The 24,335-nt window shown below is 46.4% G+C and overlaps 2 protein-coding genes across 2 annotated transcripts in view; one reads left to right on the forward strand and one right to left on the reverse strand.

The window, feature by feature from the left end:
* Positions 1 to 1,376: 1,376 nt before the first annotated feature.
* SFTPB (surfactant protein B) lies at positions 1,377 to 16,889 on the reverse strand. Its single transcript, XM_028741099.2, has 11 exons — positions 16,813 to 16,889; positions 14,650 to 14,783; positions 14,340 to 14,411; positions 11,399 to 11,524; positions 10,144 to 10,293; positions 8,599 to 8,706; positions 7,478 to 7,661; positions 4,703 to 4,863; positions 3,281 to 3,361; positions 2,439 to 2,543; positions 1,377 to 1,582 (listed from the first exon to the last, which is right to left on the reverse strand). Exons 1-11 carry the CDS (start codon positions 16,856 to 16,858, stop codon positions 1,547 to 1,549), a joined length of 1,203 nt encoding a protein of 400 aa, XP_028596932.2. The 5' UTR covers positions 16,859 to 16,889; the 3' UTR covers positions 1,377 to 1,546.
* Positions 16,890 to 21,245: 4,356 nt separating this feature from the next.
* SNRNP200 (small nuclear ribonucleoprotein U5 subunit 200) overlaps positions 21,246 to 24,335 on the forward strand; it is a 50,754-nt gene continuing 47,664 nt past the window's right edge. The window contains exons 1-2 of the mRNA XM_028741091.2: positions 21,246 to 21,421; positions 22,963 to 23,126. Of these exons, the coding sequence (XP_028596924.1) occupies positions 21,377 to 21,421; positions 22,963 to 23,126 (209 nt within the window). The 5' untranslated portion in view covers positions 21,246 to 21,376. The remainder of the gene's footprint in view (positions 21,422 to 22,962; positions 23,127 to 24,335) is intronic.

A 24,335-nucleotide genomic window follows, 5' to 3' on the forward strand; every position in this document is an offset into this window, starting at 1 on the left:
ACTTGGACACTGTTTTTGCTAATAGTTATAACTTTCATACAAGAGTTCTAGCCATCAAGTAGCATCTCAGAACTTGTGTCTCATTGAGGTATTGCTAACAACCAATGTTTGAATTCATGATGCTTGAAAACTGGAGCATGGTCTTCTGGTTCTCCTTGCTGTAACAGCTTCATGCTCAGACACGTATGAAAATAGACCAAGAGTTTGACCATAGTATCCTCCTGGACCAACTGCTCTGGATGGATATTGGAGGCCCATTTACAGTGTCTTTGTTCCTACCTGTGTGGCTTGAATCCCGAGAGCAGTATGGGGAGGGGGGTTCAGCTCCCTGGCACTTGCGCTGTAGAGTTCCACATTGGTCCCCAATGTTATTTAATATCTACATAGAGCTATTGAGAGCAGGACTTTTGGAGCTTCTTTGGGAGGAAGGGTGGGATATAACTTTCATTGGTAAGACTAATGCTGAGTCCTGAAGCACATGCAGCTCTATTTCTCCATAATATCTGAATTGGGAGAGGATGTGGAAGTCCTGGACACATGACTGAATGCAGTGGTGGACTGAATGAGGGCCAATCAACTAAGTTTGGATCCAGGGAAGAAGGAGGCTCTGTGGGTAGGAGGTTCATGTGTCTGTTCTGGTGAGGGTTGCAGGCCCATGGGTTGGGGTGGTACTCCTGGATTACATCCATGTCATTAGAGGCCCAAGCGACCACTGTGCCTAGGAGCAACTTTGGCTATTTCTGAACTGGGGTAGCCTGGCCTCTGCATTCCATGCACTCTAGTGACCTCAGGACTGGATTATTGCAATGTACTGCATGCAGGGCTGCCCTTAGGCTTGATCCCAAATCTCCAGCTGGTGTAGAATGCAATGGCTAGACTACCGATGGGGGCAAATGGCTGCCAGCATATAACACCTCTGTTAAAACATCTACACTGGCTGCTCATCTGCTGGGCCAAGTATCAAGGTTCCTGCATTAATATACAAATCCTGGAATACCTTGAGTCCAGGATACCTTAAGGATTGCCTGAGCCCTTAAATCCCAGCTCAATCACTGAGATGATCCAGAGGAACACTGTTAGTTGTCCCCTGTGTTACAGAGGCCCAGCAGGTCTCAACTAGAAGTGTCATCAGACCCATGCTGCGGAAGAGTCTTCCAACAGAAATTAGGTGGGTATCCTTGCCTCCTGGAGTCTCTTGAAGACTTTTTAAAATGTCATCAGGCCTGTTCATCAGTTTTAAGTTTTTCAGATCCACCTGCCTTTTTCATGATCATTTGGAATGGTTTTAACAGTATTTTCTTTCTCTTGTAAATTTTGCTCTATGCTGCCCTGCTATGAGCCTATAAATATTTTTTATAAATAAAATCAAACACAAATTGGGGGAAGAGGCATAACTGTAATAGTTGAGAGTATGAGAGCTTCATGGTTTCCCTCATTCCCTGCCACAATGATCAGTCATCAGGAAGATTCCAAGCAAGTGGTTCGTGGGGCAGGGCTGTGTAACCCTCCCCTATTCGCTGTATGCTGCTGGCTCCCCGTTCTTTGGCTACAGCCACACATGATCCTGGCAGTGCTGCACAGCCTAGAAGGGAGAGAAGAGAGAAATTAGACCCAAACCTAAAAGAGACAATGCAGACATTCTGTAGTAGATGAAGCTACAGAAGCTACCTGGGAACTTCAGGGTCTCTGCAGTTTCTGTGCTGGGGGCATGTGAAAGCTCTGGTTTAATAGCTCAAAGTGGAATTAGCTTGTGGGAAATGGTTGCATTTATAGACTGCAAGTGCCGCAAAAGCCCAATCTTATTACATCCTTTCACCAGGACCTCCTGTGCCAATTCCATGCAATATAATGAGTGGGGCTTCCATGAGATTCCAAGCTGTTGTCCTACAGTGATTATCTTGGTAGCCATTGACAGGCGGAAACTTTTGAAACATTGCAGCTAGCTTTGTTTTTCTGTGCGGGGAGGGGTGTTTCACATGTCTACTAATAAACAGAAAAACACTAAAACATGGAAGCGCACAATAATAGCTTTATATCCATCTATCTGTCTCACAGATGCAAAGAAGAGCCTTTGTCAATGGGTTTTTTTCCCTTGTTTCTTAGGGCTTGTCCACACTTGCACTTGTCCCCTTGCTTAGAAAGCATGGGTCCAAGTGGCTTTCCACTTGCCCCACCACTTTCTCCAGGAAAGCCTGCTCTTTAGCACTGAATTGGAACAAATGTCAATCTGTGGAAAAACTGGTTGATGTTTGCTCTGATTCAGTAGTAAAGACTGGGTTTCCCTGGGGGAAAGCAGCAGGGCAAGCAGATGAGCCCTTAGTGAACCAGTCTCAAAGCTTCCTGTTGTCAAAGACCATTAGGGCAAAATCCTGGCATCTGGAGATACATTTCTTCTTTTGGCACATTACAAACCCAAAGAACCAGCCCTCCATTCTCACCTTGCATTCCTCAGCAGTGCTCAGGCTGGAGCACCAATAAGTGGGGCCCTGGGCACAGGCAGTAGTTCCTGGAAAAGGCTTCTCAGCCACGCAGGCTCCTAGTTCCTGTTAGCAAGGAAAAAACTTGCAGGGGGTTAGAACAGATGATGGTGTCCCTTCCAAATCTACAATTCTATGAAGAGAAGAGGCAGAGCAGTCCATGCTGCTTGGCACCTTTACTTGACAGAATGTGTTCACCTTTGTTGCTAGAAACTTCCGGTTTCAATATAGGGATAGTATCAATTGGGGGCCTCTCTGGGAGATTCTGAGATGGTTAGAATGGCTTGAAAAGGGGTTTTCCCCACTCCCACCTCTTCTTTCTCTATAACGTCAAGGAGCTATAGAGGACCATCGCCCTGATGTTCTAGCAGCACCCATTTGGCTTTTCATCTTCCTCTTTTGCATTGATTGCTTTACAGGTCATCTTAAACTTTAGTATCTGACAACTTCCCATATCTGAATTTGGTTCTGCTGGCCATCACTTAAGAGTACCTGCCAGAAGGGCAATGACCAAATGTCAATACAGTACACAGGAGTAAGCAAGGTATGCTGTACGTGGGGAACTGAAGAACCAACTTCCGGAAAGTTTAGTTACATTCAGGAGAGCGTCTGCTGTTTAGTTGGGGACTGATCCACGTGTCTTGCTTGTGTCCAGAAGCTGAGTGTCCGCTTGCTACACTTTCAAAATGCTTTCCAAACCCTCTCTGCTGTTCTCCTCATCTATAACATCTGAAAATGCTACACCAACAGTGAGCAATGTGAAATTGAATGTTGTTGTTCTATCAAGGATGATAGCCTCGTACCTGGCATGTCCTCTGGGCGCTCCAAGGCTTGGCAAGCAGTAGGAACAACTTTGGCTCATGCTGATCAATGAAGCTTTTGCACTACAAAACAGGAGGAAGAGAAGTAAATATTGAGCCTCTGCTCGTCTGGCCCCTTTGGCTTGGCCACCTGTGCACAGAGGGTGTTAGTGGAGTATTGGGACTGGCTATTTCACTATCTATTGTCCATGGGCTGGTACAAGTGAGGTTGGGTACAAATAGAAAATAGGAATCATCCCTCTCTCCACTGTTTAATAATAACCACAACAACATTGAGACTTTAGAGTCTTATGATTGTCCCCATTCCTTGCTACCATCATGTCTTTCTCATGGGCAGGGCTAGTCAATGTGGTACCCAGATGTTGGGCTGCAACTCCCATTGTCCCTGATAATTGGCCATTCTGGCTGCGATTGATGAATCTTAAAAAATCTAGAGGGCACTAGGTTGGGTAAGGCTGTTTTATAAGTGGCAGTAATTATTCAGTCTCCTAGATGTTTACAGTGATGGGAGTTGTAGTCCAAACCACCTGGAGGGCACCAGGTTGAGGAAGGCTGATGTAATTGTGAAGAGTCCCCAAGTAGAATTTTGGGAAGCTGTGATTTTGTCCTTACTCTCTCGCTGCCTGTTATGCATTGGGCTGCTTCCCAGCATATCTATGGAAGACCACCATCTTTCAAATCCCTCAAAACTCACCTCTCTCACAACTTCTTAGCCTCCCCATATCCTCCTGAAACCGAAGCCTAACTGAACTGACACATTTAGTTCTGTCTCCCCTCTGACAAGCCCAGCGAGGTGCCCTCCAGATATCGTTAGACTAGAATTCCTAGTGTGGTATAATGGTTAGAGTGTTGGTCTAGAATCTGGGAGACCAGGGTTCAAATCCCCACTCAGCCATGAAGCTCACTTGGGTAACCTTGAGCCACTCTTAACCTAACCAACCTCACCTGGTTGTTGTGAGGCAACTGTGGGGAGGAGAACTATGTATTCTACCTTGAGCTCCTTGGAGGAAAGCTGGGATATAAATATAATAAATAAATAAAAAGACTCATCATCATCATCCCCAGCCAGCATAGCCAATGGTTAGGGATGATGGGAGTTGTAGTCTAATAACTGTTGGAAGGCACCAGACTATGAGCTTAAGAAAGGCAGCTACTGCCTGGGTCCCCGTTTGTGATTGTGACATGGGGCAAGCCACACACTCATTCCTTGCTGCATCACAGTCAGGAAGAAGCAGTGGCATAAAGGGGTGTGGTGAGGGTCCTGGGCCTCTTCCTCCAGCTAGGAGGACAAGGAAGGCCTTGCAGTGTTCATCTCATGCCATGTTTGTATGGGAACTGGCCTTTGCATATTGTTAACAATCCTTTGAAGAAGGCTGTGGCTTTCTGCTCTTTAGGGTAACCCACCTCTTCCCAGCTCCGAAAGGTGTTGCTGCAGGCTGTCAACAGAGCTGCTTCCATTTCAGCCCTGCTGCTGTTGGGCTTGAGGGTTGCCTTCAACTGGGTCTTGAGAGCCAGGCAGGCTTGGCAGGTGTCAGCTGGGCCAGAGAGTGACAGTGGAGGGGTCTCTGCAAGGGGGAAAACCACAAAGAGGCAGGGCTGTGGAGCAGTGCGGTGTTTTGTGTTTGTGCACACGCACACACAAAAGCTTTATACTTTCCCAGCTACCCACTGCCCTCAGTTGGATCTCAGTCTAAGCAGCCAACCTAGGGTGTGATCACATTACCACCTCGGAGGGCAATGAGTGATTCACTTCTGTTTGTGATTCACTTCTGTTTGTGTACACACCAAGGGGAATCGACAGGGGTGGGAATGTCTTTACCTTAGCTGGAGGCAAATTAGGAACAGCCTAAGGACTTAAATCAGTCCAATTAGTGCAATTGCACTGGGGGAGGAGATGATGCTCTACCTTGCACCCCTAGCAATGTGATGGTGTCCCCCGCCCACGTCCCTTGTCCCCTTGGCAAAGAGATGTTGGCCACTCAGAGAAGCAGAGAAGCAGCCCAGGGAGCATGCACATGGGTGGGTGGGCTCCTAGCCACTCTCAGCCGCCTCCCTGGGCCTGCACCATTGGCAGGGGCCAACCTAGCCAACCCCTAGGTAAGCCTCTGCATCTGTCAAACAGTGGGAGAATACAGGCAAAGTGTCAAAGGATGCTGTTTGCACAGCTGGACTGACAGACAAGCATGCCACCCAATCAAATGCTTGTTCAAACTGGCGGACCCCCACCCTCCACAACCTCCTCTTCCAGCACCTTCTGGGGAGAATTAGTGCCCTGCAGCCAAGTGCACCCCAACTTTGGTGCATGCCTACCTGCAGGGAGCTTGCTCATTTTTGCCATCTGCAGTAAGGTAAAAGGTAAAGGTACCCCTGCCCGTACGGGCCAGTCTTGCCAGACTCTGGGGTTGTGCGCCCATCTCACTCAAGAGGCCGGGGGCCAGCGCTGTCCGCAGACACTTCCGGGTCACGTGGCCAGCGTGACATCGCTGCTCTGGCGAGCCAGAGCCGCACACGGAAACGCCGTTTACCTTCCCGCTGGAAAGCAGTCCCTATTTATCTCCTTGCACCCGGGAGTGCTTTTGAACTGCTAGGTTGGCAGGCGCTGGGACCAAACGACGGGAGCGCACCCCGCCGCGGGGATTCGAACCGCCGACCTTTCGATTGGCAAGTCCTAGGCGCTGAGGCTTTTACCCACAGCGCCACCCGCGTCCCCGCCATCTGCAGTAGGAGGTAGCAGTTAGTGAAAATGAATGGGAGGGAGGCAAAGGGTGTCCACATTACCACCTTAAGGGGTAGCAAAGCCCCCCCCCCATGTTTCACAGCTCTCCCCCTCCTCCAGCTGTCCACATCAGCAGGGCCTCATTCTGTTTCTGTACACAGAAGATGTACACAGGGAGAGGATGCCTTTACTGTTTGCATAGGGGGGTCACACCTTGGCTAGAGACGAATTAGGAATGTTTTAAGGACTCAAGTGTGCAGCTGATTTGAGAAGTAATGCATCAAACAGGCAAAGTACAGGTTACTCCTGCATTTTGGGTAAGATATTGCAAACATGGATTAAAAACCCAGCACTGGGAACACAGAGAATGCACAGGAAACAGGAGTGTGAACAAAGCCAGCCTCTGCTTTCTAAAAGCTCTTTGTTGTTCCCAGAATTGTATGCAAAGCCGGTTTGCCCATTGTAGAGAATAGCTGGGCTTGCACACCAATTGTCATTCCACTGCTAGGGCGTCTCCAGGCTGTCACTATTGGGGGGAGGGATTCAAGGGCATATGGGGAAAATCTAGTTTGGCAGTATTAAAGTGAATAAAAACTCATCCTAGTACAAGTCTACTTGGGAGAGAGAAAAATACAGACTTTTTGCAATTGGGTAAATGACATGGTAATGCATTGAAAAGTGTGGAATAATGCAATGGTTAATGGGAAGATGTGCAAACATCACACAAACCGATCAGGATAGAGGTTCAATAAAGACCACGCAGAATCTTAAATTCTGGCTTCTGCTGGTTTAGCTTAATCTAGGCCTTAGTGTGAAGCAGGGCCAGTGAGAGGTGTGGCCTAGAGAGAGTTTTGAGGGCCACATATTTGGCCCCTGGTCCTGATTTTCTGACCCCTTGACTTAGCCTGATGTGGCCTGTGGAGGAGCAGAGGTGAGTATGTGGCCAGGCTGCTGCTTCTTCTGGATGGCAAGCTGCTACACACAGAACCAGCCAAAATGATGGAAACTGTCCAGAAATTTCTCAGAGTGACAAACATCATAAAGGTAAAGGTACCCCTGCCCGTACGGGCCAGTCTTGACAGACTCTGGGGTTGTGCGCCCATTTCACTCAAGAGGCCGGGGGCCAGCGCTGTCCGGAGACACTTCCGGGTCACGTGGCCAGCGTGACATCGCTGCTCTGGCGAGCCGTTTACCTTCCCGCTAGTAAGCGGTCCCTATTTATCTACTTGCACCTGGGAGTGCTTTCGAACTGCTAGGTTGGCAGGCGCTGGGACCGAACAACGGGAGCGCACACCGCTGCGGGGATTCGAACCGCCGACCTTTCGATCGGCAAGCCCTAGGCGCTGAGGCTTTTACCCACAGCGCCACCCGCGTCCCTTGACAAACATCATAGATTACCACAAAACACTAGTGTTTGATCCCAAAACACCACCTAGCCCACCAAGGTTTTAAGTTGTCTGTACCTGGGCCACAGTTTTCTTCTGTGGCACACATGAGCATCATCCCGCAGATCAGGTTTGGCCCCAACTTGCCCAGAACCGCGTCCACAATGGTCACAGTGTATTTTTCCATCAAGCACTGGCACATCCCAGCAGCGGCTCCTGGGGCAAAGCGGCAGAGCTGGGCCATGGATTTGCCAATAGCATCCTAAGGAAGAAGACAAAGGACTTGGGGTGAAGTTAGTGGCCTGCCCTGCGTTTGAATCCAGACTCGGAGACATCATTCTCAACTTGAAAGCTGCCGCCTGCCTTGCAGTTTAGGACACATGAAGGTGGAACCGAGGAAGATGCCAAGAATCATCACAGGGTTTTATTCATAGGGCCAGTTAGGGTTGTGGGGGGACAGTGGCCTCAAGCTCAAAGGGGGCCCCCAATTTTCAGCATTCAGTAAGTTTCACAGCTGTTTATCATATCAAATTGTGACACGCTCTCTCAGCTAAGAACTGCAAATTTAAGCAAATCAGAGATGTGGGTTTTTCCCTGACATAGATTTTGCCATATACTTAATATCAGCTGTGAGCAGTGGCGTAGCGTGGGGGGGTGCAGGGGGGGCCGGCCGCACCGGGCGCAACATCTGGGGTTAGGGCAAATCCACGGGTTAGGGGGCGCAAATCTATGGGTTAGGGGGCGCAAATCCACAGGTTAGGGGGCGCAAATTACTTGCCTTGCCCCGGGTGCTGACAACCCACGCTACGCCACTGGCTGTGAGCAGTGCTTTGTTTCCTGGGAGAAGAGGCTGAAAGTTGAAAAGACAACAACCTGCCCAATTCACTCATCCCTGGAGCTTCTGTTCCACCTTTTCTATCAGTTAAACTTTTAGCTTCCTGAGCTTTGGTTGCAGAAACTTTCACAAGCTTAATGCTGAGGTCCAGAAACATTTAAAAAATAAAGAAATAAAAGAACAATTTAGAGTCTCATGATGTTGCATTCTGGACCAGAGTTTGGATGTGTAAAGCAGCCTTCTTCAGATGTTTCAGACCAAAATATCCATCAGACCCAGTATGATAGGACTCTGCTGTCTGGGGCTGATGGGCATCGTGTTGGAGAAGGCTGAATTAAGGCACAAAGAAAGGAGAATGCGATACCTTGGGGAGGCTGGATTCAATCCGGCCTACAAGGTTCTTGCACAGCCAACACTGAGGCAAAACATAACGCCAGGGCCAAGGGAAGAGCAGCTCCTCCTTGGGATTATCCTGGGAAAAGAAATAGGAATAAGTTGTGTAGCAGGTAGGCACAGAAATTAATCAAAGGTGCAACAGAGCAGATCTCATTTTGGGAAGATTAACGCTCTGTTCTTACTGGAGCATAAATGTTCCAGCTTCGGCTGCTTCATTGCACCCACCTGAGGGGTGCACTCCCCGCCCCCCAGCTTTGCCACTTATGTACCATAAAAGCCTAGGGCTTGCCGATCAGAAGGTCAGCGGTTCGAATCTCCGCAACAGGGTGAGCTCCCATTGCTTGGTTCCTGCTCCTGCCAACCTAGCAGTTCGAAAGCACTTCAAAGTGCAAGTAGATAAATAGGTACCGCTCCAGCAGGAAGGTAAATGACGTTTCCATGTGCTGCTCTGGTTCGCCAGAAGCGGCTTAGTCATGCTGGCCACATGACCTGGAAGCTGTACTCCGGCTCCCTCGACCAATAAAGCGAGATGAACGCCGCAACCCCAGAGTCAGCCACAACTGCACCTAACGGTCAGGGGTCCCTTTACCTAGGTCAGGGGTCTGCAACCTTTAAGACAAAAAGAGCCACTTGGACCGAAGAAAAAAAACCTGGGAGCCGCAAAACCATTGCGACATTTAAAACAGTGGGGAGTGTCGGGGCACACAATGCGCCTCCTCCCCTCGCTAGTATCCGCCCTGGAGCCGCGGCAAAGGTGTAAAAGAGCCACATGCGGCTCCGGAGCCGCGGGTTGCTGACCCCTGACCTAGGTCTATTGATTCTCCCACGGACCCACCCACTGGACTCTTTCTCTGCCCATTCTCCTTTACCCTTACCTCCTTCCTCTTCCTTTCTATCTCTGCCCTCCCGCATTGCCCACTGCAGTGCAGCTGTAACTGGGTGCTTAGCATATTTTTAGTGGTATTTATTGCCTTATAATGGTTTCAAAGTGATTCTATATATGCTCTTGTGCACCACCCTGTGAAAAGGTTTTTCTAAAAGGCAGGATATAAATGTTTAAATAAATACATTTATCTCATTTATTTATAACATTTATGAAGCACCTATTCTTCCATGAAGCCCAAAGCGCTCCTCAGTTAATCCCCATGACAACCCCGTGGAGTAAGTTAGGCAGTCACTGGCCCAACCTCAGTGAATGTCATGGCTGAATAGGGATTTTTGCCCTGGTTTTCCAGGTCCTGGTCTGACACTCTCTAGCCACTAGAACACACTGGCTCTCTTTTGAAGCCATTATAATTTTATTCTGATGGGAAAGTAGAACGAAGTAGGATGCAAGATGCTTTCCTAGACAACTGCTTGGATCGGCCTTCTCTAACCCAATACCCTGCAGATGTTTGTGGGTTGTACTGTCAAACATATGGAGGTTACCATGTTGTGGAAGGCTGGCTTAGGGGATCGTACAATTTTCTTTCACTGCACTGGAGTTCATGTCATCAGAAGAGGCTCTCCTTACCTGGGTCTTGTTGTTGGGCATAATAAAAGCTTTGCCTTGCAGTAGCTGGATCTGTTCCACCATCTTTTGAACCAGCAGACCAAAGATGTCCTTGCTCTCCAGTGGGTCAGACTGGCAGAGGCCAAACTTTGCACATACAGCGCCGGGTTGCTGAAGGGCAGAAGGGATAAGGCTTGAGAAAGGAATAATTCCTCTCCAGTTGCCTTAATCTGAAAGGCAAGGCAGAGGCATGCCCGCCAAGTGGCCTGATTTTCCAGGGACAGTCCCAGAATTACGAAAGCCACCCCAGCTTCTGATTTGAACCTGGAATGTCCCTATTTCTCCCACTGGCTGCCGCGAAGGAGCATCTTGTTGGCTCTCCTTGGCTGCCGCTTCCAGACTCCCCCCTTGGGCAGCTTGTAGCAGCTGCTGGACTGCAGGTGAGGAAGAGAGGCTGCCACCTGTGAGGGGAAACCCCCCCCCCATGACACACCAGCTCTGAGGTGCAGGCAGAGCACAGGGCTGCCCTGGGCAGGAGAAAGGGGGAGATGAGCAGTGTGAAAAGAAGCCCTGAGGTTGTTTTTTAAAAAAATGATTCCAGCATCCACATCTAATCTTGCCTCTTTCTAAAATATATTTATTATTTATTTTTAAATACATTTACAGTGGTGCCCTGCAATACGAATGCCTTGCAAGACGAAAAACTCGCTAGACGAAAGGGTTTTCCGTTTTTTGAGTCATTCCGCAAGACGAATTTCCCTATGGGCTTGCTTCGCAAGACAAAATGTCTTGCGAGTTTGTTTCCTTTTTCTTAAAGCCGCTAAGCTGTTAATAGCCGCTAAGCCGTTAATAGCCGCTAAGCCGCTAATAGCCGCTAAGCCGCTAATAGCCGTGCTTCGCAAGATGAAAAAACCGCAAGACGAAGAGACTTGCGGAACGGATTAATTTCGTCTTGCGAGGCACCACTGTACTGGTGTGTGTGCTTCTTTTCCTATTTCAAACTGAGGAATGCTGGAGGGTATGAAGAGGTGGTCCTCGCAGCACAGGCCCTGGGGAAGTTTTCCTGCACAAGCCCCATTGAAATGTGCAAGAGCTTCCCAGTGGATTGGACCAGATGTGTCTGTCAGCTGCTTGGCTACCCTTTCAGGGCATCCAAAACCAACTACCTCATGGCAGAGCAGCCTCTCCCTTGCCCTGCCTCCACACAAAAGCCACTGTGTTGTTTGTTGTGGAGAAATTATTTGCCATTGATGTGTGTGGGGAAAGGGCCACTTACAATCTGTCCTTCTAAGGCGGTGATGAATAGAGAATAGTAGGTATCCACAAGCTCCTGGCATCTTGGGATTAAGGTCTGAAGTGAAAAAGCCGCACATTCGTGTTTCAAGTAGTTCTGGATGGCCTTCTGTGTGGGAACAGCAATGTTAAGAGAGCAGAGGGGAGAACATAGGACAAGTCCTGGGTGCCAAGATCCAAGTTTGGGGGAAGTACTCTTTTGGGAGACAACCCCAGCAGATACTTTAAACATGCAGCAAAGTAAAGTGTGGAAATGTAGGCTGTAGCACCTTTAAAATGTGCCCCTCCACATGAGTTCCAAAATGTCCCCTTAAAATGTTTCTTTTCCTTGTTTCCCCAGCATAGGAAAAAGACCACATGTTTTGTAAGTTAAAAAATGGTTTACTTACAAATTCTCCATAGTCAAAACAAAATTTTTTTTTTCTTCCAGTAGCACCTTAAAGACCAACTAAGTTAGTTCTTGGTATGAGCTTTCGTGTGCATGCACACTTCTTCAGATACACTGAAACAGAAGTTGCCAGATCCTTCTATATAGTGAGAAGGTGGGGAGGGGTATTACTCAGAAGGGTGGTGGGAATGGGTGATTGGCAGATAGCTGTGATGAGCCTGTTGACGACTCTTAACGACTGCAATAGGTCTTACAGGGAAAAGCAAGGGGTGAGAAGGTGAAAAATGGCTTTGTCATGTATAATGAGATAAGAATCCAATGTCTTTGTTCAGACCAGGTCTCTCCATGGTTTTAAGTTTCGTAATGAGTTGCAATTCAGCAGCTTCTCTTTCCAGTCTATTTCTGAAATTCCTTTGTAGTAAAACAGCTACTTTGAGATCTTGTATAGAATGTCCTGGGAGATTGAAGTGTTCTCCTACTGGTTTCTCTGTCTTGTGATTCTTGATGTCAGATTTAGTCGTCAACAGGCTCATCACAGCTATCTGCCAATCACCCATTCCCACCACCCTTCTGAGTAATACCCCTCCCCACCTTCTCACTATATAGAAGGATCTGGCAACTTCTGTTTCAGTGTATCTGAAGAAGTGTGCATGCACACGAAAGCTCATACCAAGAACTAACTTAGTTGGTCTTTAAGGTGCTACTGGAAGGAATTTTTTTTGTTTTGACTATGGCAGACCAACACGGCTACCTATCTGTAACTGAAATTCTCCATAGGTGAGAGTCATGTGCTTCAGAAATAGTTATACAGGGAGTAAAACTTTGCCTAGTGGTGAAAGTGGTGAAAGTTCCGACAGGAATTCAAGAGTAGCTCTTGACCGCCATGCGGGTGAGCTGAAGCAATCAAGTACACTGAAGAACAAAGTTCCTCCCAAGGTGGTGGGAAGTGGACATAGCTAAGCCTGGCAGTATAGCTTACACTATGGTCTTAACCTCTTCCTATATTAAATAGGGGGGACGCGGGTGGCGCTGTGGGTAAAAGCCTCAGCGCCTAGGGCTTGCAGATCGTCAGGTCGGCGGCTCGAATCCCCGCGGCAGGGTGCGCTCCCGCTGCTCGGTCCCAGCGCCTGCCAACCTAGCAGTTCGAAAGCACCCCCAGGTGCAAGTAGATAAATAGGGACCGCATACTAGCGGGAAGGTAAACGGCGTTTCCGTGTGCTGCGCTGGCTCGCCAGATGCAGCTTGTCACGCTGGCCACGTGACCCGGAAGTGTCTTCGGACAGCGCTGGCCCCCGGCCTCTTGAGTGAGATGGGCGCACAACCCTAGAGTCTGTCAAGACTGGCCCGTATGGGCAGGGGTACCTTTTATATTAAATAGACATGCATGTTTGTTATATGAGGCTGGCTACCCCACACGAGCCTAGGACTTGCCGATCAGAAGGTCGGCGGTTCGAATCCCAAACGGGGTGAGCTCCCGTTCCTTGGTCCCTGCCAACCTAGCAGTTCGAAAGCACTTCAAAGTGCAAGTAGATAAATAGGTACCGCTCCAGCGGGAAAGTAAACAGCATTTCCGTGCGCTGCTCTGGTTCGCCAGAAGTGGCTTAGTCATGCTGGCCACATGACCCAGAAGCTGTACGCCGGCTCCCTTGGCCAATAAAGCGAGATGAGCGCCGCAACCCCAGAGTCGGTCACAACTGGACCTAATGGTCAGGGGTCCCTTTACCTTTACCCCACATATAGGAAAAGCCTGCTGGGTCATGCCAATGGTCCACCTAGTCCAGCATTCTGTTCATAGCTGTCAACTTTTCCCTTTTCTTGCGAGGAATCCTATTTGGAATAAGGGAATTTCCCTTTAAAAAAAGGGAAACGTTGACAGCTATGATTCTGTTCTCTTCTTTTAAAGCCATTCAGGTTGGTGGCCATCACTGCCTCCTGTGGGCGCAAGTTCCATAATTTAACTGTGTGTTGTGTGAAGAACTTCATTTCATCCAACACCCAGCGTCACTGGATGTTTCTAAGTTCTAGTGTCTGGGAGCTATTTGGGCAAGACTGAGATCTCTGTCCAGCTGTCTCTCACAATGCCTGCCTCTCCTGGGACTATTCATACAATCAGCTTAGCTAAGGACATCAGAAGACCCCCAAGGAAGCCCTTTCTAGTCTAACAGCCCGTTCCCATAATAGCCAACCAGACGTCACAAGCGAGGCCTGAGTGGAATGGCCCTCTTCCCGCTGGTCTGTCCCCTTTAACAGCACCACCCGACACATGTTCACTCATAAGTAAGAACCACTGAATTTAGTGACACTTACTCCCAGGTAAATAAATGAGTATGTAGGGTTTCAGCCTGAAAGCCACATGTTTTAGACTGCAGGTGCATAATGGGTTATTTTTATTTACAGGATTCTCCATGGTATAAAGGGAAATCTGGGTTAAATGTCAACAAAAGGTACAGACTAAATGCTGCTGCAAAAAAAGAGAGACAACAACCTTGTGGACAGCAGCAGCACTAATTCCACACATTCCAGCTACCTGGGTTACCTTAAAGGTTGACTCCTTGGCCATGCGAACAAGGATGGTAACAATCTCTTTGCAGTCTGCACAAGTGTCTTCCTGGAGAAAAAATTAAGGCAATGAGGGCAACCTGAAAATGCTGCTGTCACAAAACCCTGGGCCACTGGCAGAAAGTGGGCAGACAACCACTAGGCTTCTCGACACAGCAACCCAATACGCCAAAGACAGAGACAGTGCAGCTTTCCCCAACTAACTCCACCCCCAGGTTTTAACTTCCTGCACCGAAGTCAAGTCAGAGGAGGGAGAGAGAGAGAGCGCTAGAACAGCAGCTACTCACTTGGGTGTCAGTGTTCCATCCAGCCTGCATGCAGTGTTCCCAGGCACCACACTGGATGGCCGTCACGAGGTTCTTGCACCAATATGTAGGACCTTTGGCACATCCATCCTCAATGGAAATCTTGCCAGCTAGCACTGGAAAAGGGCAGAGAAGGACAGGCCCTTGTGAGCAGCATCATAATGTGGGCAGGATAATATTGTTATATAGGTTTGGTGGGAAATGGTGTGGAGGTCAGTCTGGAATCTGGATGGCACACGTGATCCTTTCCAAACCTGTGATCCTGTATATGTGAAGTTAGAATACACCTGTCATCTGCATCTTAAAGGGTGAGCGCTATTGCCTTAGAGACAAATTAGGAGCCCTTTCCCCACCTCACCTAACTGGATGATTCATCATCCTAGGATGGAGAATAATAGGCCACGGGAGGGCTGTGTATGTGAGAACTGGGCTGATTTGGGAAACTGGAAAGATGGAGACATGTCTTGCTCTATACTGGACTTGGGGCTCCCCTGGAAACCTGATGGGGAAGCAAATCTGCTGATGTGTTAATGCTGTAAACCCTTCCATCCAATGCTCAGGTAAAGGTAAAAAGACCCCTGGACAGTTAAGTCCAGTTAAAGGCGACTATGGGGTGTAGTGCTCATCTGGCTTCAGGCTGAAGAAGCCAGTGTTTGTCCACAGACTGTATACATGAAAATAAAACCATATATCCTAAAGAAACCACAGTCTTTGTTGACCATTCCAAGGAATCTGAACCCTGGATAAGCACTGGAACTCCCAAAGTCTCTTCCTGCTCAAGGAATAGGGTACACACGACAATGCTCATCTTAAAGTCAAGTCTCTGAGTCGTAGACTGCAGGAAGCAGTGCAATGAAATCTCAGTTGACGCACTTGAAAAGCCAGGGAGGGAAACAATCTCAGTATTTCCAGTGTTTGCAGCTCAGGCTCTCCTGGACTAATTTTCCTCAGTCGCACAATGAGGAGGGGCATCAGGGCATGGTTGAGAAATTTTACCACTTAGGTTGTTTACACAGGTTTGTCCAATATTTGGAGTGGAAGCAAAAGAGGCTGCCTGGTTTGCAAGCCAGCTGTGGTCAGAGATTCTTTGGGATCCTAGTGCAGGAGCAGGCAACAGACCTGGCCCTCACCAGGCTTCAGAGGGTGTGGACTCAACCCTACCAGTTGCTCTTACCTTGCCTTCTGTTGCTCTCTTTTTTCTTCCATTTAATCCCTCCTTTCCTCCAAGGAGCTCAGGGTAGCAGTGCCTGCTTCTCCCCCACTCAACAATTTTGGGTGATAGGTTAGCATGAGCAAGTGTGACCGGCTCACGGCTTAACTGGCTCTGTGAGGATTTGTGTCTTTCTCCAGTCCTAGCCCAACACTATTACAACATACTGTCTTTCTAGAGAGGGAGGTAATTCAGTGAGGAGTAAGCTGGATTCTTTATGGCTGGAGCTATTGGATTTTGTCAGGAAGCAGGCTCAGCCCCCACCCAGTGAAGGCTAAACCTGCCCCGTGGGTGACTTGCCTCTGTTGTCTAGTATCAGGAATATAGGAAGCTACCTTACCTTCAGAATATCAGCTCATCTAGCTCAGTTATCTAAATTAAACCCTCCTAAATTAAAGATTGTTATCATCTACTCTTGCTGCCTGCTTATTTTGGGTCCTTTTATTTTTAACTGGGTTTTTTTTTTTACCTATATTTTGATAAATTTATTATATATACTGTTTTATTGCTAATTTTTGCATATTTTATACCATTGGAAGTAATTCACTTAGAATTTCTAAAATAATTGTTGCTGTTGTTGTTTAGTCATGTCTGACTCTTCGTGACCCCATGGACCTTTTAAAATTAAGTGACATTAATAAATTGACATTAATAAATGATAAAAAATTAAAGAACACTATGCAAACCAATGGAGGTAGTGCACACCAAGCATGACTAGTAGCCATTGATATCCCCCATGAATTTGCCTAATCCTCCTTTAAAGCCACTAAGTTAGTGGTGATCACTGCCTCCTGTGTGAGTGAGTACCAGTGTGGTGCGTGAATAAGTTACTTATTTTATCTGTCCTGAATCTTCCAACATTCTATTTGAAGTTCCTAATGGCCGTGGGAAAAAAGGATGCCCCATCCTCCTCCTGCCCCTTCCCCAGTGCTTACCAGCAGGACCTCCACAGAGCAGAGTGACGAGAAGCAGGTGCCACATGGTTGTGCTGTGTAAAGACCCCTGAATACGGTTCTCTTTTATAGTTCTGCTGTAGAAGGAGGGGCTTGTGTGGCACCAGTGGAGAAGATCTGCGGAGATCCTGCCCAGCTGAAAGCATCATGTTACTGACACATCTACAGTTTCACTCACGCTCAAGCTGGGCTTCCTGTAGGGCATGTAGCCCCTCAATTCTGAGATGGGGTGAGGAACTAGAGCTACAGGTACTTTGTGTTTGAGAATTCCCATGTAACTCTACTATGATGGAGGCCCTGATGGGTGGCATAGCATGAAGATACAGCCCTGAATTAGTTGGCACATATTCTTCAGTTCCAAATTACAGTCCATTCCTGCAACCATTCCAGTCCTAGGAACCCTTCAACTCTTCTATTCTGGTGCTCCACACCAGCTGGTTAGTCTGGAACGGGCATAGTGTCTTCTTTCTTTTTACAGAACATTTCTCTGTCTCTCCTTCCTCTCAGGACTTTAAAAAAATTGCTGGAAAATATTATTATGATTGTTGTTGTTGTTGAATTTATTTACCACCCTTTATCCGCAGGTATAGTCAGAAAATTTGACTTTTACATGCAATTTTAAGTGGTAAATCTGTCCTTCAGTCTACATTGGAGATTATTCTTGATTCCAAGCCCTCTTGTCTCCCTCATATTCTTACTGTTCCCCCCTGTAGGACTGATCTGTAGTCTTGTGGATATGCCACACTTGGGCTCCCCCATCTCATGTGGGGAGCAAGTGTCACCAGTAAACTCCATAATTAATAACGGCTTAGCTTTCATAGAACATTTTTTGGAATTTTAAACATTAAACACTGAGTGGTTTAACAGTCAACCCTGGGAACTCTGCAAATTGTAGTTCTGTGAGGGAAATAAGCGTCTCCCGGGACCCTTAAAAAGCTACAGTTCCAGGATTTTTGAGGGGAAGTCACAGTTGCTTAAAATTGTATAGTGGTACTTCTATAGTAAATGATATAGTAGTAGTAGTAGTGCAAATGAGGCCTGTGTGAAGCCTAAGAAGACCACCTGCTGACTTCTGGTTCATCTGTTCATCATTTTTCTACACTGCTTCTTAGATGTAGGGCTCATTCAGGTATTTACAGTGCCATAGGATTTGCTACACAATTTGGCTGCTTGTTGTTTTACCTCTTTGATGACTGGAACTACAGCACTCAGGAGGCTTGGCTATGTGTGGAATGTAGCTGCACATTCTAGAATCAAGGATGGGCGAAGACTCTCTTGTTATGTGGACGTATTGATTCCCACCAGGAGTATAACTGCTCTTGGCTTTTCCTCTTTCAGCTGAGTGGGACTCTTGAAAGGGGACTTATGCAACTAAGCAAATAGCATCTGAATAGAGCCATTCATCCCTTCCTGGACTGGATGACGAGGACCATCATCAACCTCTCCATTAATGAGCATATTGGGACTGGATGCTGTTTGCAGAAGAGGGCAGGGACCCTCTTCCCAGATTGCCATGTTCCAAACCTCCTCTTAACTTAAAAAAATGTGTGTGTATGTGCAAATTGTGCAATGCTGATGTCACACACCTATCCTCGTGATTGATTTATTGAACTAATGGCAACCAAGGTAAATAAACCAAAATAAAAACATAGTCCCTGCCCACACAAGGAAAACAAGAGTACAGGAGAAGGGGGGTGGACAGAGGAAGAAGGGTGGAGACCGCCTCCCCAGCTTGAACCTTCCAGAGAAGAGGAAGACATTATAGATTTACAAAAGTGGTTTGTGGGAGGTCACAGCTCAGAGGTAGATGAGGGATGAAGTTGGGATATAATGGGAGAGGAGGAGGCAGAGCCAGAGCAGCTGGCTGACACGTTATCACTATAAAGCATTCCAGACCCCCCTTCTCCCAGAACCTGGTGAGCATTGAAAGTAAGAGAGCAAAGGCTTGGAGACAAATGGCCCTAAACGGCCACCATAAGGTAGGTGGTGCTGTTGATGATTGAGGAGATAAGGGGGGTGGAGATTACTTGGACCAATGCAATTACTCAAGAGGCAACATTTCTAAGACTCTCTCTGTGAATATTGAATAAAAGACCTTGGTAAGAACTTTCTTTGTTTATCTATTCCTGGCAGTCTACCGTGGGAGGGACCAGGTTCCATGACGCCTGACAGGGGCAGATCAGTGTGAGCATACAATAAAGTTTGCAGCTTTGAGATTCAGAGTAGATTAAAAAAGAAAATATTGGTTGACGTTTTCCTTAGTTAGGGATAGGTTTGGGGTTAGGTTTAAGATTAGGGTTGGGTAAGCATTAGGGTTAGGGTTAGGGTTAGGGTTAGCATTTTAGGATTAGGATTAGGCTTATGTTTAGTTTTAGGTTTAGGGTAAAGGTTAGGGTTTTCCCAGTAGTGATGTATGGAAGTGAGAGCTGGACCATAAAGAAGGCTGATCGCCGAAGAATTTATTCTTTTGAATTATGGTGCTGGAGGAGACTCTTGAGAGTCCCATGGACTGCAAGAAGATCAAACATATCCATTCTTAAGGAAATCAGCCCTGAGTGCTCACTGGAAGGACAGATCGTGAAGCTGAGGCTCCAATACTTTGGCCACCTCATGAGAAGAGAAGACTCCCTGGAAAAGACCCTGATGTTGGGAAAGATTGAGGGCACAAGGAGAAGGGGACGACAGAGGATGAGATGGCTGGATAATGTTCTCGAAGCTACCAGCATGAGTTTGACCAAACTGCGGGAGGCAGTGGAAAACAGGAGTGCCTGGCGTGCTCTGGTCCATGGGGTCACGAAGAGTCGGACACGACTAAACGACTAAACGACTAAACAACAACACCAAGCATTAGGGTTAGGGTTAGCATTTTAGGATTAGGATTAGGCTTATGTTTAGGTTTAGGTTTAGGGTAAAGGTTAGGGTTAGGGTTGTGTCCGGGTTAGGGTTATTCGCAGGGTTATGGTTAGGGTTGCCTTATGGTTAGAGTTAGAGTAAGGTTTAGGGTTAGGCTTCTGGTTAGGGTTACTATTGCGGATATGGTTAGGGTTGGGTTAGGGTTAGAATTGGTTAGGGTTAGGCATTGGGTTACCTTAGGGGTAGGGATAGAATTAGGCTTATGGCAAGGGTTTGGGTTCCGTTAGGGTTTGGGTTAGGCTTAGGTTTAGGTTTAGGGTTATTCTCAGGGTTAGGTTTAGGGGTAGGTTAGGCTTACAGTTGCAGATAGGGTTAGGGTTAGGATTGTGTCCAGGTTAGGGTTAGGGTTAGGGTTAGGGAATACCCCTAAAAATGTTTAGGGGTACTCTCAATTCCTACTCATATGGAAATACTGGCTTAGCCTTTGGGTTACTGTTAGGGTTAGGATAGCCTAAGGGTTAGTGTTAGGTTATGGGTTATGGAATAGGGTTTGGGTTAGGCTTAAAATTAGGGTTGGGCAAGGATTAGGGTTAGCGTTAGGGTTGGTGTTTGAGTTATTCTCAGGGTTAGGGTTATTCTCAGCGTTAGGATAAGGTTACCAAACGTCCCCGTTTCCCAGGGACAGTCCCAGATTTACAAATCAGTCTCCTGACAAAATCCATCTGTTTAGTAGGAAGTCGAAAAGTGTCCCTGGATTAATTGAAAAAAAATATTAGGTTAGATAGCCTTAGGTTAGGATTAGGGTTGGACTAGCATTAGGGTTAGGGTTAGGCATTGGGTTACTTTTAGGGGTAGGGATACCTTAGAGTTAGGGATAGGCTTAGGTTTATGGCCAGAGTTTGGGTTCTGTTAGGGTTTGTGTTTGGGTTAGGGTTAGGTTTAGGGTAGGGTTAATCTCAGGGTTGGATGTTCAGCTTCTGAAAAACATTTACTTTTGGGTTTTCGGCATGCAGGAACCAAGGTTTGACTGTAACACTAATGTCTCAGAACAAATGTATCTGATCTGTAGAAAACACAACCTGAAAAAAGAGACAATGCATGTACTTTTGTAAAATAAGAAATTCTTTAATAAAAAGTATTTTTAAATATTTTTAAATATTTAAGATCTGGGCAGCCAAGCAGAGATATATTTACACATTTGTGTGTGTGTGTGTGTGTGTGTGTGTGACAAATTCCAGAGGAACCATCCTGTTGGGCTGCAATAGATTGTAATGGATTGCAGTCACTTCAGCACCAGATGAAAAAAACGTAGCCCCACCCCTCACCCGCTTCTGTATTTTGGCCGAATCAAGGTGGCAGCCCGAGGCTTCTGGCCCTCTCCGTTATTTTCCATGAGCGGCTGTCACTTTGCACCTTCTATGGAAAGAGAAGGGAGGGAACCATGGCAATCAGAACCCGGAAGTGCAGCGGCCGCTCTAGGATTGGGAACTTATTTCTGCCCTCTATCCCTCCGAGCCAGTTTGAAAGAGGAAGAACTTGGAGTGTTCACCCGGAAGCGGAAGTGTCGCGGCAGCCCGCTGCGTGCGGGCATCGTTTCGCAGCGTTCGAGGAGCGGGAGAAAGCGCCGCCGAGGCCGAGCGGGGCAGAAGCGGCTGCTCTTGCGGGGCGGTAGCGGGGCTGCGGGGCAGCCGCCATGGCGGACGTCACCGCTCGGAGCCTGCAGTACGAGTACAAGGCGGTGAGTGGCGGGCGCGGGGGGGGGTTAGCGGTGCTATAAACCAGGCTTGTTGTTAGTGGGCAATGCTCACCGTTTGCTCTAGTCAGACCACATCCTATGAAACTTGACTGGAGTTCAGTGGGCCTGTTCTGAATATGGCTACAAACGGGGCTTATTTTTTCAACCGGAACTCACCGGAACTGAGTACCGCCCAGAGCTGCGTGTCGGAGGCGACGTTGTAATGCGGCCGCAAGGATGCCGGCAGTTGGGCGGAGAAGCGTCCCTCACGCCCCCCAAAAAGCGTTGTTTCCCCCTACAGAAGGCTTTGGTTCCCCCTAGTATAGTACTTTTTAGGTGCTTTATTATTAATGTTTCATAATAAATTATAAAAATACTGTGTGTTTTTTTAAAAAAAATAATTTTTAATGATGTCCCAATAAAAATAGCCAAGCTATATACATGCACATCATAATCTGATTAAAAACAAAAAACTAAAAAAAAAGAAGACCAAATTGTAGTCCAAATTGTAATTATTATTTTTTCTGGGCTCTCCATAGTCTGGACCTCTGAATCTCCCCAAATCTCCAATCCTGCCTCCTCTAATTGTTTTCATATTTTCCACATCCTAGTCTTAACGCTTTAATGATAAAAATACTGTTGATTGTTAGTATTGTTAATTGTTTATAATATTACTTGGAAAAAGTTGCTGTTTTTTGCGGCCAGAATGAAGCAGCTCTTTTTGATCCCTGACTCCCTTTCCTTGCAGGCAGGAAGCAGCCCAATATGTAAGGCCAGCTGAGAGGTGGCACCTTATCACCTTTTGCATGATGCTGCACTGATCTCTTGGAAGTTGAGCGGGAGGAATTTCTCCTCCCACACCCTCAGTGCTAGCAGCGGCAATTTAAATCTGAAAACTGAGGCGCAGTATACTGCACCAAGAGTTCAGAAACTGCTCGCACTAATGAAATTCCCTGTCACAAAACATGCCTAGCTCTATGGGAGTATTGGACGCTGCTGGGTGATGATGGATTACAACACCCATCATTCCTGACCATTGGTCATGCTGGTTTGGGCTGATGGCAGTTGTATTCCAACAAGTTCCAGAGAGCCATAGGTTCCTCCCCTCCCCATGGTAAAGTAACACAGTTGCCCATTTTAATAACAATAGCAGGAATTACATAACATTTTTACTGTTCAAAGCAAATCATATACAAATCTCTCAGACCAGTTTTACTATCCCCTTATTATTGTGGAGAATAGGTGTCTTCCTGATGCCACCTAGTGAATTTGAGTGAGCTGAAATTTGACTCACAGACCTTGGGATTGTAACGCAAGCTCTTAACCACTACAGCAGGTGCTGTTTTGCAACCTGCTGCTGACAATGATGTGAAACCCTAGAGCTGAAGCCGTCTATTACTTTTATTCTTGAAGCCAATAATTGTGGGAGGGGTATGGCAAAGGAGGCTCTTCTAACAGCAGAATATTTGACAATATGTTTTGTTTCCTTCTTCTTAAACTTGAGATTTTCTCTCCCCCACTCATTGTCTTCTTGATTCTTCCAGAACTCTAATCTTGTACTTCAAGCTGATCGCTCCCTGATTGACAGGACCCGGCGTGATGAACCTACGGGAGAGGTCCTGTCACTGGTGGGGAAGCTGGAAGGAACTCGAATGGGTGACAAGGCCCAGAGGACCAAACCCCAGATGCAGGAGGAGAGACGAGCAAAGTGGGTGAAGACTATTTAATATGTTCTTTTGTCTGTTGTGTAATAGCTCACTGAACTCTAGAGTTGGATCCAATAATTGAATGTCTGCTTATCATATTCAGGCCTTTGTCACTAATCAGCTAAGCTAAGTGCTCAGTTGTTCAGGGAACTTCTTTTTTTAATTTGTGTTTTTTATAATTTTATTTTTGTATTTTCTATTTTACATATACAAACAAAATAAAAACATAAACATAAAATCCCCTTTGACTTCCCTCCCCCCATTGTGGATATTAATATAATGATTTCCCCCCCTCCACATCTCTTTTATAACTCTATTCTTACAAATCCTTTATCATTCCATTGTAGACTTTCCCCATTCTTTATTAAAGTCCGCCTCTTCTTGATTTCTAATTTCTTCCTGCAAGTTTTGCCATCTCAACATAGTTCATCAGTTTTATCTGCCACACTTCCTTGGTCAGAGTTGTACCATCTTTCCATTTCTGGGCTAACAGAATCTGCACAGCTGTGGTTGCGTACATAAGTAGTTTCATCTGGTCCTTCGGGGTCTCTGGACCTATAATGCCTAAGAGAAAACCTTCTGGTTTCTTAGGAAAAGTTATTTTCAACATTTTTTTCAATATCATTTCCCATAAGTATATCATTTCCCATAAGTCTTTTAACATCTTAAATGACCACTACATGTGATAAAAAGTACCCTCTTTCTTTTTACATTTCCAAAATGTTTTAGTATTTGATTTATACATTTTAGCTAATTTTCTAGGTGTTAAATACCAATGATACATCATTTTCATATAGTTCTCCTTCAAAGTGTAACAAGCTGTAAATTTTAATCCTGTTGTCCATATTCTCCCACACTGCTAATTCCATATTATAACCAAAATGCTTCACCCAGTAGACCATAACCAATTTGACCTGTTCTTTAGTTTGCCAATTTAATAGAAGTTTATATATTTTAGAAATTAACTTAGTTTATTCTCTAACAGTTCCCTTTCAAACTGGGAGGTTTTATTTAAACAACCCTTCTTTTTGTCAAACACTTCTTTAAGTTGGTGATATTGCAGCCAATCAGTTACTAATTCTCTTATATCTTCAAACCTCCTTAATTTTAAATCTTGATCTACTTCTATTCATAATTCTTTATATATTGCACGCTCATTTCTCATATTCCTCTTTTTTTTGTTTTTTAACCAGTATTGCTTCAAGTGGAGA

Source organism: Podarcis muralis, chromosome 7 (assembly GCF_964188315.1).
Source record: "Podarcis muralis chromosome 7, rPodMur119.hap1.1, whole genome shotgun sequence".
Taxonomy (NCBI): Eukaryota; Metazoa; Chordata; class Lepidosauria; order Squamata; family Lacertidae; genus Podarcis; species Podarcis muralis.

Excerpts from the sequence above, each read along its gene's own strand:
- SFTPB (XM_028741099.2), bottom strand. The coding sequence starts at position 16,858 with ATGTGGCACCTGCTTCTCGTCACTCTGCTCTGTGGAGGTCCTGCTG. Across the intron at positions 7,662-8,598 it reads TTGAATCCAGCCTCCCCAAG|GATGCTATTGGCAAATCCAT; the intron begins GTATCGCATTCT and ends CTTCTTCCTTAG. Across the intron at positions 4,864-7,477 it reads AGAAGAAAACTGTGGCCCAG|AGACCCCTCCACTGTCACTC; the intron begins GTACAGACAACT and ends TCCCCCTTGCAG.